General features: G+C 29.2%; 1 protein-coding gene across 2 annotated transcripts in view; it reads right to left on the reverse strand.

Moving 5' to 3' along the window:
* LOC126890528 (uncharacterized) overlaps nucleotides 1–13,524 on the reverse strand; it is a 512,073-nt gene that overhangs the window by 56,484 nt on the left and 442,065 nt on the right. For both annotated transcript variants that reach the window (XM_050659532.1, XM_050659531.1), the window contains exon 6: nucleotides 9,927–10,149. In XM_050659532.1, coding sequence (XP_050515489.1) covers nucleotides 9,927–10,149 — 223 coding nt within the window. The remainder of the gene's footprint in view (nucleotides 1–9,926; nucleotides 10,150–13,524) is intronic.

Here is a 13,524-nt window from a genome sequence, read left to right on the forward strand (position 1 = left end):
TTCGTTTTTAATATGTTTACATAAAAATTTTATGGGGTATTGTACCTTTAAACCCCCCAAATGTTTGTGTACGTTCTAATTAAACTATTACTGCGGTACCATTAATTAAACACAGTGTTTTTAAAACATTTTTGCCTCTTTGTATTGTTTCGATAAGGCACCTTTTATCGAGATGTGGCTTCTTTTTTAATATAGTTCAAAATATACCTAAAAATGTAAATCATAAATAAATTTTCATGTTGTTACCAAGGCTCCATAACCGTACTTAACCATATACAAACATGTGGTGGATTTGACAAATATTCAAAATATCTCGATAAAAACTGACTTTTCGAAAAAGTACTAAGAGGTAAAAAAGTTTTTAAAATATTGTGTTTAACTAATGGTACTACAATAATAATTAAATTGGAACGTACATAAAAGTTTGGGGGGACTTAAAGGAACAAAACCCCCATAAAATTTTATTGAGTGTCCAAATTTCACTATAATTTTTTCTTAAGATACTACTGCCGTAAGAATGCTACGTGTCCATTTTCAATAAAAAATCTCTAATAGTTTTCGATATATTGGAAAAAATCGATTTTCATTTTGTAACTTCAAAGTGCTGTAACTTTTTTTATGTGCACATTTATACTAAGGTAAGTTAGGTTAAATCGACCTGTTTTTGGTCCCAGAATATGTGGTTAAATTTATGACCTGTGTTTTTGTTACACCCTGTAGTTGTATTAACATTGCTCTCAGATCTTTTGTTTTTCTGTAAATCTAATGAACTTTCTTATTTCAAATAGAACACCCTCACCCTCTATATTTTTTGTGTTTTGAAATCCTTAAGAAATACTGATTATTTTTCATGTAATATTTTCTATACATAACTACCGCAATTTCGGAGTTATTGCTACTTTTATTTTTAAACATTTTTTAAACCAAATTCTAAAAATCAATTTTTTCTGTCCGGACAAACATTATTATAGGTTCTTTGATATTGATTAAGGCACTTCGTACTTTCAAAAGTTGTTTTATTTGTTAATTGTGTTTTTGAGCGTTAAAAATCGCCATTATTCGCATTCGTTTTTTTTCAGTTTTAATTGTTTATAACTCGAAAAGGATCAATTTTAAAGAAAAATTACAAAATACATTTTTTTCCAATCATCCTATTGGGAATATTACATGAAAAATATTTATTATTTTTTAAAAATTTCAAAACGCAAAAAAATGAGGTGTCTCATTTAATATAAAAAAATTCATTATATTTCCGAAAAACATCCCTTATAAAAAAAGTCCCTTATAAACTAAAACCTATAAAAATCGCGCAAGTCGTTTCCGAGATAATTGTGGAGTTCCATGTTCCATACATAAAAATCACTCTGTGTGTAATTTTTTAAGGTATAGTATATAGGTCTGGATCCCGCGTACCAAAAAAAGTTGATTAATAGCAAGCTGAAAATTTGTTAATAGCTTAAGGGTGTCTAGTCGGATAAACTTTGATATATAGGAACACTGGAACAGGGGCAGTTTTAATTGTGGAACAGGTTAAAAATTTGGAACGGTCACACCACGAAAACGACACATTTATTTTGTCCGACAGAACAGACTTAAACTCCCCGAACAGAGATTAAACTCTCATGCAAAATTTAGACTGGTATTTATCACCTGTCATAACTCCTGTCATTTGACGTATTCTACATATTCCGCTCATTAAAATGCCCATTTGGTGATAAATAGAAGTCTGATCTTTGCATTAGAGTTTAATCTCTGTTCGAAGAGTTTAAGTCTGTTTTGTCGGACAAAATACATGTGCCGTATTCGTGGTCTGATCGTTCCAAATTTTTAACCTGTTCCATAATTAAAACTTCCCCTGTTCCAGTGTTCCCGTATATCAAAGTTTGTCCCACTAGACACCCTTAACCTATTAACAAATTTTCAGCTTGCTATTAATAAACGTTTTTTTCATACGCGGGATTCAGACCTAATAGCTACTTTTGTACAAATATATATTTTTTACGCCCTTAGATATTTATTATTTACTTATTTTAAATCAATAAGCTCATAATCTGGTTTCGATAGAGATTTAGGGAGGAACCCGTTTATTATATTGAGTGAATTCATTAACGTAAGTTAACAAGGATTAACAAGTTGCTAATTTGTAAACAGGATCGAGATAATTGATATTGTATAATTATATTAGGGTCAGGTATCGTCAAGTATTAGGATGATATCGACCATCCCTTGATTTTACAATGTATTGTAATTTATGTACGTTATTAATTATATTATACTATTAAACTAGGTATATTAGATTTATTATTAAAAGTATAGTGATAGCATGAGAGCTGTTAGATATTTTTGGGTAGGTATTTAAGGCAATCTGAAAATATTTCAGGTAACTCTTCCATGATAGCCTAATACAAAAATGCCGGTCTGGCTGGAGGATAGCAGTCACATTCTACAAAAATACCCTCCAAATTAAAAAAAAGGTAACAATTGCATCTGAATCTATATATACTACTAACCAGTATATTTATGTAAAATACCCAACTATACATGTACTAGCTACGTACTTTCTTTCCGGACAGGAGGGTGCAATTGCTATTTTGACATGGTATTTCTTGATATTAAAAACAAATATTCTAAAAATGGCAGGTTTTTTTTTTGGTGTGGTTTCTACCTGTCAGTTGATCAAAAAAATTACGCGTGCATGTAAATAAAAAGAGCTACCGTTAAGCTGCAGTGTGATAAGAGTGTTATCGATCGCTGTTGGCGTCCTCTATCGCAGCGATTCCATTTGCTCGAGCAAATACACGTGACTTGATAATACCAGTTTAAAAAAAATGTTGAAAAAGTGTGGTTCATCTACTTTGCCCCGTGCAAAGCTGAATTGAGACAACATCTGTTAAGAACATAATATATGCCGAGCATTTGGCGAGACGCATATTTGTAATTCCCCAGTTTTTAAGCACCTAACGGAAACGGATGTATACTAAATATGGACAAATTCGATTTTAATTAATTTGAGGGAGATTGGTCGCAATCAATATATGCTATTTACTCTGGGCTAATTAGCAAAATTCATGGAAAAGTTATTTACCAGCAATTTTATTGCTGGAATCGAATTATAAGATCCTATATATTAATAATATGGGTATGCAAAGTCCGCAGATAGTGTGCTACTTTTTTTATAAAGAAAATGGCGCCGACAAATCGTATTTTTTTCAATTATTGCTCTATAACTCCGAAGATTTTATCTTTACAACAAAAATACCCAAATAAAAATTCACCGCAATGAAATTCTGCATAGAGATATGTTTTTCACGACTTGTTCCGACGAAAATGCGGGTTTTCCTAACAAAAACTATAATTTTCAAATAAAGTTTTAGGTAAGTAATTATTAATCAATAATTAAATAACTTAGTGACATCAAAGATTTCTTGGTATAGATTGTAATTCCAGAAGCCGGTTAAAATTAAATGAATATTTTAGCAACAATTTAATTGTTAATTAACAATTTACGATCACAATAATAACCAAAATAATCATGATACATTGATCAAACTTATAAAGATTATAAAGAGGAGATGCTTGTTCAATATTTTATCGACAAAATATAAATTTTTCTTTTTTTTTGCATAATACTTAAATTTTGAAAAAAAAAATAGTTATAATACGTTGGTCTAATTAGTCAAGTACAAAGAAAGGTTATTTACCAACAATTTTATTGCTTTAATCGAATTATAAGATCCTATATATTATTACTATAGGTATGCAAAGTCCACAGATATTGTGCTACTTTTTTTATAAACAAAATGGCGCCGACAAATCGTATTTTTTCAATTATTGCTCTATAACTCCGAAGATTTTAACTTTACACCAAAAATACACAAATAAAAATTCACCCCAATTTAATTCTACATAGAGGCATGTTTTTCCCGATTTGCTCCGATGAAAATTTTCCTCGGAAAATGTGGGTTTTCCCAACAAAATCTCAAATTTTCAAATAAATTTTTTGGGCCAGTAATTATTTACCAATAATTATATAGCTTGGTGAAATAAAAGCTTTCTTGGTGTAGATTATAAATTCAGAAGCCGGTTAAAATAAAACGAATATTTTAGCAACAATTCAATTGTTAATTAACAATTTACAGTCGCAATAACAACCAAAATAATCATGAGACATTGATCAAATTTAAAAAGATTATAAAGGTGTGATGCCTATTTAATATTTTTTCGACAAAATATAAATTTTTATTTTTTTTGCATAATCTTTAAATGTTTAAAAAAATTGTTATAAACAAATTAACATTTCTTATAAATTGTTTATTATATTCTAATTTTAAAAAATACTTAAAATGCGTATTTCATAGGTCTTGAAAATGAATGCTTTAAAAAAATTTTCCAACCATTTGCAAAAGAGTTAGGAAACAGTAAAATAAATATACGATATCTCCATTGTTTATAATTTGTTTTAATTGTTTCAAAGCTTAAAATGAGTCTATGGTACAATCTAATTACTCACAAAGGATGTAAAAAATTAGTGCAATGGTTATATTTTAATCAAATATTAAAAATACTTTTTTTTGTAATTTTTAGCGCGAAAGTAGGCTTGATACAAAGCCGGAGATAAAATGTTCACTCGAAGCGACTGACACGCTTAAACTCGCGCGAGTTGTGTATGTGGGCGGGTAGCTACGGTACTGTATTATTCTACTTTGGCGCGTGTAAATTACAAAAAAATATATTTATAATCTTTAATTAAAATATAACCATTAAGCTGATAATCGATATTGTTTTACAAATAATTAGCTTGTACTTTAAACTCACTTCCACGCTTTGAAAGAATTAAAAAAAATTATTAACACCGTAGTAATCGTATGTTTACTTTGCTGCTTCATAACATTTTTGCAAATGGTTGCAAAAAAGTTTTAAAGTTTTCAAGATATTTGAAATGCGCATTTTAGCTATTTTTTTAAATTATAATATAATAAAAACTTTCTGAGAAACGTTAATTTGTTTATAACTATTTTTTTCAACATTTAAAGATTATGCAAAAAAATAAAAAATCTATATTTTGTCGACAAAATGTTAAATAGCCATCTCATCTTTATAAGATTTCAAAGTTTGATCAGTGTATCTTAATTATTTTGGTTATTATTGCGACCGTAAATTATTAATTAACAATTGAATTGTTGCTAAAATATTCGTTTAATTTTCACCAGCTTCTGGAACTATAATCTAAACCAAGAAGGCTTTTAAGTCACCAAATTATTTAATTATTGGTAAATAATTACTTATCTAAAACTTTATTTGAAAATTAAAGATTTTGTTGGGAAAACCCGCATTTTCCGAGGAAAATTTTCGTCGGAGCAGATCGGGAAAAACACTTCTCTATGTAGAATTTAACCACGGTGAATTTTTATTTTAATGTTTTTTTTGTAAAGTTAAAATCTTCGGAGTTCTAGAGCAATAATTGAAAAAAACACGATTTTCGGGCGCCATTTTGTTTATAAAAAAAGTAGCACACTATCTGAAGACTTTGCATACCTATATTATTAATATATAGGATCTTATAATTCGATTCCAGCAATAAAATTGCTGGTAAATAACTTTTCCCAAAAATGGCCTATTCTCCGATAATCAGCCCAGACTAATTGTTCATGAGAGAACCAAAGATAATTTCGGAAATATTGCTAACGGTAAGCTTACATGTTCTTTTTATAACTGAAATATTTTTTAAATTAATTTAGTCTTCTTCTTCTTCGTGTGTCTCATCCTTTCAGGTCAATGTCGTTCATCACGGCCCATTTTATTCTATCTGTAACGGTTCTAAAAAATTCTATTGTTGTTTTACACTCCACTGCTTAAAATTTTTCAACCAGGATATTCATCGTCTTCCCGGTTCTCTTTTTTCTCCCACAATTCCTTATAATATAACCAATCGCATTAGCTCATGTTTTTAATTTCTTAATATTTGACCAAAGTAGCTCAGTTTTCTTTCCTTCATAGTGTTATGTATTTATTTTTCCTTTTTCATCTATCTTAAGGTGATACAGTAGCGATCAACAGGTAGCCAAAACGCGTTCCAAGATTGCGGCTGTAATTTTAAACATTTTTTCGAGATATTTGGCACACGTAATCGTAATATAATAAAGAATGGCGGTACAGAGCCCAATTTAAAAAATATATTAATATGTAGAAATTACTCTGTAATTAAATACAATATTAAAAAAACGAGCCTGTACCGCCATTAAGAAGAACAAAAAAATACACTTTCTTCAAATAAACTTTTTTATCCGATGCCTAGATTTTGTGTAATTTTGGAACTACTAATGAAATAAAAAATTTTAGTAGTTCCAAAATGACACAAAATCTAGGCATCGGATAAAAAAGTTTATTTGAAGAAAGTGTATTTTTTTGTTCTTATTAATGGCGGTACAGGCTCGTTTTTTTAATATTGTACTTAATTACAGAGTAATTTCCACATATTAATATATTTTTCAAATTGGGTTCTGTACTGCCATTCTTTATTATATTACGAACACGTGTGCCAAATATCTCGAAAAAATATTTAAAATTACAGCCGCAATCTTGGAACGCGTTTTCGCTACCTGTTGATCGCTACTGTTTCCTCTTAATGTTTCCGTGTTTGTTACGTGTTTTATTAGACCACATCTCAAAAATGGCAAGTCTTTTTTCAGTTACGTCCAGGCTTCGACTCCATATAAAAGGACAGGGAATGTGTAGCAACTCCGAGTCTCCGAGCCTCTAAGAGACTCCGACGAAAAAGAAGAAGAAAATGAATATTTTAGTTTGGATGAAAAGTTTGAAGGAGTACAAGATTCAGACACAGAATTAATTATATTTATATTTCTACACTTTTATACCTAGATATTTATAATAATAAATTTATCTTTTTCTATCATGTTTGCAAAATTTATTTAATAGTGTGTATTATCTTGCTTTAATTAATAAAGAGATATCTAAAAATCTAAAATAGACAATTAATTTCTTCAACGTTTTGAAGCACAACAATAGGAGTATCGTCAGGTCACGTGATTTGCTCGAGCGAATGGAATCGCTGGGATCAAGGACGCAAACAGCTATCGAAATACGCTCTTTCTCACACTGCAACTTTCCTATAGTGCTTTTCATTCACATGCACGCGTAATTTATTTGATCATCAGACAGGTAGAATATCTCATCAAAAAATTGTCTTTATTAGAATATTTTTTTAATATTTAAAAATACCCTGTCAAAATATCAATTGCGCCCCTTATCAGGAAAGAAAGTACATATCTATTATACATGTATAGTAATTATATATTTTTGTACTGGCTAATAGTATGGGTAGATTAAGATGCATTCCCCTGAATTTCAGATGCACTTTCTGAAAATAATTCTGCGGCGCCCATGCACCTTGCAGAGTTAAAATCCACTCACAAATCGTCTGTCTTGTTTATTTTCTTTATGTTTGAATATTTCATTTACAAAATTACTTTAAATTTACCTCAAAGATATTTTTGGTACTAACAATACGCTTTTGCAACTTTAGGGGGAATTTTTGGGGAAAATGCCTCCCTTCTTCCAGCCAGAGCGGCATTTTTCTATTAGGCTGTCATGTAAGAGTTCCTTGGAAAATTTTAAGATTGCCTCAAATACCTACTTAAAAATGTCTTAGCAGCTCTCCGACCATGATTATTAGTGTTCAGAATAAAAATCTTAAAACAAGTTAAAATAAGCGCTTAAAAACCATAACGACTGCTGCATAATAGTGCAGTCACTGAAGATTCTCACCTCCGATTTCGTTGAACCTCCATCGATTTTCAAGAAAATTACTGAGTAGTTAGAAGATACCTCAAGGAACAAAGGTGACATGATACCAACTTCCGCTTATACCCTGGGGGCGAATGCCACCGCTTCATGGGGGTGGAAATTATTTTATTGAAAATAATACCAGAAATCTATAAAGGAGCAAATTCTAAGTCAATTTTATTTTACAAAGTTATTAATATAAACCAATATTTTTGAGTTATTAAAGATCAAAGATTTTATTGTTTTCGTTAAAAAAAATTATTGTTTTAAAGCTGTTTTTCACGCATAACTCAAAAACTATTAGCTTTTACAAAAAAGTTATTATTAGCAAAATTGAAGATAATAAAAAATTGAATACATTTATCACTCAAAGAACTAATTTAATGTTAATTCGAAGTGAGTTAGGGGTAATTTATTCTATATTTTTTTCGACGAGTACTCAAATCTAAGTATTCAAGCTTGTTGTTGTTTGTTTGGGTTTATATGACTGCGGACACTAAATCCATTCGCCAGTATTCAAGCTTAAATAACGGTATAACGATGCATTTTATAAAACATATCCAAACACTTGTCAAAGAACTTTGGAATACCTATCAAAAGAGCTCCAGTAGAAGTGAATAGCATCAGAATTAAGTAAGTTATGATGAAAATAAGAGAACCCTTTCAAATGTTTTAGGATAAAATGAGAAGCAAAACATACGCCATTTCCACAAAAATTAAAATTTATAGTAATCCTTACAACAATTTCTTTATATTAATATAAGTAATGATTTCAATAATTTTGACTGGTTTAGAATGGATATTTTTGAAAAAACCGGTGTAATTTTAAAAAATTAGAATTTTTAAAATTATCGTAATTTTCATTTTCTTTTGATAATAACTCCAAAAATACTCAATATACGTAAAAAATTATACATAACCATATTTTGGTTTTTTCTTTATCAAATATTTTGCCTTATTTACTATTTCTGTGGGGTAAAAAATAACCGAGATATAAACGTTTAAATCTTAAATTTTGCTGCGAGAACCATGTAACCGGGCCCATTTAACCTTTTATTTTTAAAAGAGTCAGGGGTTTAAAAGATCAAATTCAATGCGATTTAATGGCCCTTGGAATTATCTTTCAAATGGTTTTTTAGGTAAACCTGATATTTTAACAATTAACGGAGTTATTAAAAAAAAAACAATAACATTTTCTGGAAAATTTTTTAAAAGGTAAATGTTGAAAAATTTTTGGAGCATAAATTTTAATGCTCTAAACTTGTTTGGGGCTCGTTTGTTAGATATTTCTAAGTACTTTGACAAATGTTTATTAAGTTTGTTATGAAATGCATCATTGGTTATTTAGATTTGGGTATCCGCCGAAAAAAATTTACGTTCAATATCTATGACTCACTTCTACTAAACATTAAAAGATTTTTCCAGTAAGAAGTTCATTTCATTTTTATTAGCTTCAATTTGGTAACAATAACTCTTTTCTAAAAGATTATTATAATTTCTGAGTTATTTACGAAAAATCCTTGATCTTTAATAACTCCAAAATTTTGGTTTATTATAATAACTTTATATAACAAATTTTGTTTTTAATTTGTCCCTCTGAAATTGTGGGGTTATTTTTAATAAAATAATTTTCACCCTCGAGAAGGGTTGGCATCTATCCCCAGGGTAAAAGTGCAAGTTGGCACCATGTCATCTTTGTTCCTTGAGATATCCTCTAACCACCCATCAATTTTCATGCAAATCAATGGAGGTTCAACGAAATCGGAGGTAATAGCTCATATCCAACTTCAGTGACTGCACTAAAGCTTTTTTATAGATTCTGGCAATAAGGGGTTGTTTTCACCCTTAAAAAAAGCGGCCGTCGCGTCGACACAATATAGATTTTGAAGTTGAGGGTAAGGTAAACCTAATCCCAAACTTTTGTGCAAATCCGTCCATTCTGTAAAAATTGTGAGATTTTTTCTTATTATAAGTTTCATCTCTTGGACTAATAGTACGTTGTGGTCCTCGTATTTTGTTAACATTTAATTGAGTTATTAAAACCTTATGAATATACCCGTATACCTAATGAACTGCCAATTGCTACAGAACAAAAATCTGCTAAAATTCTTTTAATGTCTTACCTAGTAAAAGTGCCTCCCTTAACGGTAAGGTCTGAGTTTGAACCACACTCTCCCTGTCTGTTTGATAAAGCATTGGCGTCATCGAAGCTACACATTTAACCCTCATCGATCCACCTCTGAAGTGGTGATTGCCTAACCTAAATTTTAGGCCTAATACTGATGATACTAGGCCGTGTTGATGGTATTCTTCTGGATATGGTATTAGAGCGTCCTGTTTTGAAATCTGTAACAATGCAATTAAATTTTTATAATGAAATTGCAAAGATATGCTATTATTTACATGTTTCTGAATTAAAAATATTATAGATCAGAGTAATAAGCTGGAAATACACCATGTTCGGATCTCAGGATCTGTAGACACTCAAAGATCCAGGTAGCTGACTACTTTTTTAGTTATTGTATACCTATAGGATGAAAACCTACCTGTTTCCTGGCTAGAGTTCGCGTCCGTTTTTTAATTATTAACAATTTAGTGCAAAAATCGCGATTTTTTCGATTTTTTGCACCCCTTTCAAAAGCTAAATAGTTGACATAAAATTACAAAATTAAATTTTTTAGAACATTAAAAAATCTTCAAAATGCCGATTTTTAAAATTTAAAAAGTTAATTTGCTGCTACGCAAACTGCAAAATAAGTGAAAATCGTTATTTGTTAATAACTTTTACCAAAACTACCTTAGAACTTTAGTGTTTCACCCAAAGTTTGGTATTGGGGTACTTAACAAACCCTCAAAATTTGAGACCAATCCATTAATTAGTTTACAGTTATTCTAATTGTTTATCCCAGAGACCTTTATTTTGCAATAACATAAGACAGAAAACAATGAAGATAGGGCAATTCTGAGTATGCCAAATGAAAGTAGAAAACTGATGCTATCAAAATGTACTAAAAAACGATAAAAATATTATCTAATATAGTCAAAAATCCTAATGCCAAATTTGTGAAATTTTCTAGTTTAAAAACATTTAGAAAAACTTTAAAAATATTGTCTGTATAAAAAGTCATTTTACATAATAGAAAAGCTGGTATTTTACACGAATTTTTAAAAATGTTGTTTAACTGGTGACTAGTCGTGGTAAGTGCTGGGAGCCGACAAATGCACGAGTTCAAAAACTAAAAAAAGCAGCTTAAAACTATTATCATTTTCTATATCTCGGAATCTACTGAATATATTTTTATCGTTCTTTTTTTAATTTGTATGTAATTTTTCTGAACATTACAACTATGTAATTTGTCTAGACATTTATTAATTAATAAACAGTTTAATTTGTTTAAACAATTTTTGAAAAAATAATTTTTTCCAGAAATCCATGATTTTAATCATACTATCCCTATTAATCATAGAAAAAGTTAAGGTATACCTTAATAAATAAATTATCTTCAATAAATAATTATCTAATAAAAATCATTAATTTATTAAAGTGTATTTTAACTTTTTCTGTGATCATTAAAGATACTATGATTAAAAAAAAGGTTTTCGTAAAAAAAATTTTTTTATAAGAATGGTTTAAATAAATTACGCTGTTTATTAATTAATAAATTTATAAACAAATTGCATATTTGAAATGTACGTAAAAATTACATACCAATTAAAAAAAGAAAGATCAAAATCCATTGATCCGGAGATACAGCAAATTATATTCGTTTGAAATTGCTTTTTCGGTATTTTAACTCTCTGGATTTGTAGGTTCGCCCTAGTAATCGTTTGCACTACATTTTTGAAAAATCGTAGAGGATGCTGTGAAGGTATAATGTTTGTGCAAATTTTTTAAGAAAAAATACAAATCCCTTCTATAAAATGGCATTAATGAGATTCCTTAATTATTATAAACAAATTAGCAGAGAATTAAAAAAAACATATGGCTAACTTTGTTCCAAATGAGCCCAGGCTAAATTTTTTATTTGAAAATTCGTGTTAAAATACTATCTTTTCGAATATATAAAAATATTGTTTCTACGGACAACATTTTTAAAGTTATTCTTAATGTTTGTAAACTACAAAATTTTAAAAATTTGGCATTAGGATTTTTGATTATGTTAACAATTTTTTTTTATCTTTTTTTAATACATTTTGATTTCTATCTTATTATTATTATTATTATTGCAAAATAAAGGTTTCTGGGAAAAACAAATAGAATAACCCTTAAACTAATTAATTGATCAGTCTAAAATTTTGAGGGTTTGTTAAGTACCCCAATATCCAACTTTGGGTGAAACACTAAAGTTCTAAGGTAGTTTTAGGGTCATTACATTTCAAATCAATCAATTTTGGAGCGAAAAAAATTTTGGACTTCCGATTTGTCTGAAAATTGGTATATAGCTTCTGCGGGACGTACAAATAAGATATTTAAGGTCAAAAAATCTTCTTCTTCTTTTTTCTCAAAATGTTATTTATGGGGTTTTACAGTGATTTGGTGTTTATTTATACAAATTTGCAATTTCTATCGTAAATTATCAATGAAAAACATAATATTTTATTAGAAAGGACTCAAAAATATCATTATGTGGCATTATAACAAGTTACTTTGATTCAAAACAAGCTTTTGATCAAATTTTATAGTGTAGAAAACGTTAAAATACCGTTTTTTGCATTTTTCTCCATTCCCAAAATACATCATAATCGATTTGGCTGAAAATTTGCCCACAGATAGACAAAACATAGGACTTTAAGTGGTGAGAAGGATTTGAATTAGATTACAATACCAAAAAAGTTACATGCAATATTATGGTCAAAAATATAGGCGTGTACTGTAAGTAAAATTAACTCGAAAATATCGACCTCACGACAAAAATTGTTAAAAAGAAATTGTAATAATTGTAAATACAATTTATTTGGAACAATTTCAGTTCCTACCATTTTTGTCAAAAAGAAAAATGGCGGAGATATTGAGCCAAACAGGTTCTCCTTTAAAATCAAGATGGCGCCTAACCTAACGGAGGAATTCATTCGTGATTTTAAATTTAGGCTACTACTGACTTCCTAAAAGATCAGAAAAATAAAATTTTGGACAGCTCGGCATTCAAGGTCAAATGCTATCCCGACTGGACTAATATATACTTTTGAGTCTGATATTACTGCATGTAACTTTTTGGCATTGTAGTGTAATTCAAATCCTTCTAACTACTTAAAGTTCTATCTTTTGGATATCTGTGGGCAAATTTTCAGCCAAATCGATGATGATGTATTTTGGGAATGGAGGAAAATGTAAAAAACGGTATTTTAACGTTTTTTACACTATAAAATTTGATCAAAAACTTGTTTTGATTCAAAATAACTTGTTATAATGCCATATAATGACATTTTTGAGTCCTTTCTATTAAAATATTATGTTTTTCATTGATACTTTAAGACAGAAAATGCAAATTTGTTTAAATAAACACCAAATCACTGTAAAATCGCATAAAATCACATTTTGAAAAAAAAAAGAAGAAGAAGATTTTTTGACCTTAAATATCTTATTTTTACGTCCCGCAGAAGCTATATACCAATTTTCAGACAAATCGGAGATCCAAAATTTTTTGCCTGAGTGATTTGACATGGAATATACCTTTAGTAAAAGTTATATTAACAAATAACTATTTTCACTTATTCTGCAGT

This window comes from Diabrotica virgifera, chromosome 8 (assembly GCF_917563875.1).
Source record: "Diabrotica virgifera virgifera chromosome 8, PGI_DIABVI_V3a".
NCBI classification, from domain to species: domain Eukaryota; kingdom Metazoa; phylum Arthropoda; class Insecta; order Coleoptera; family Chrysomelidae; genus Diabrotica; species Diabrotica virgifera.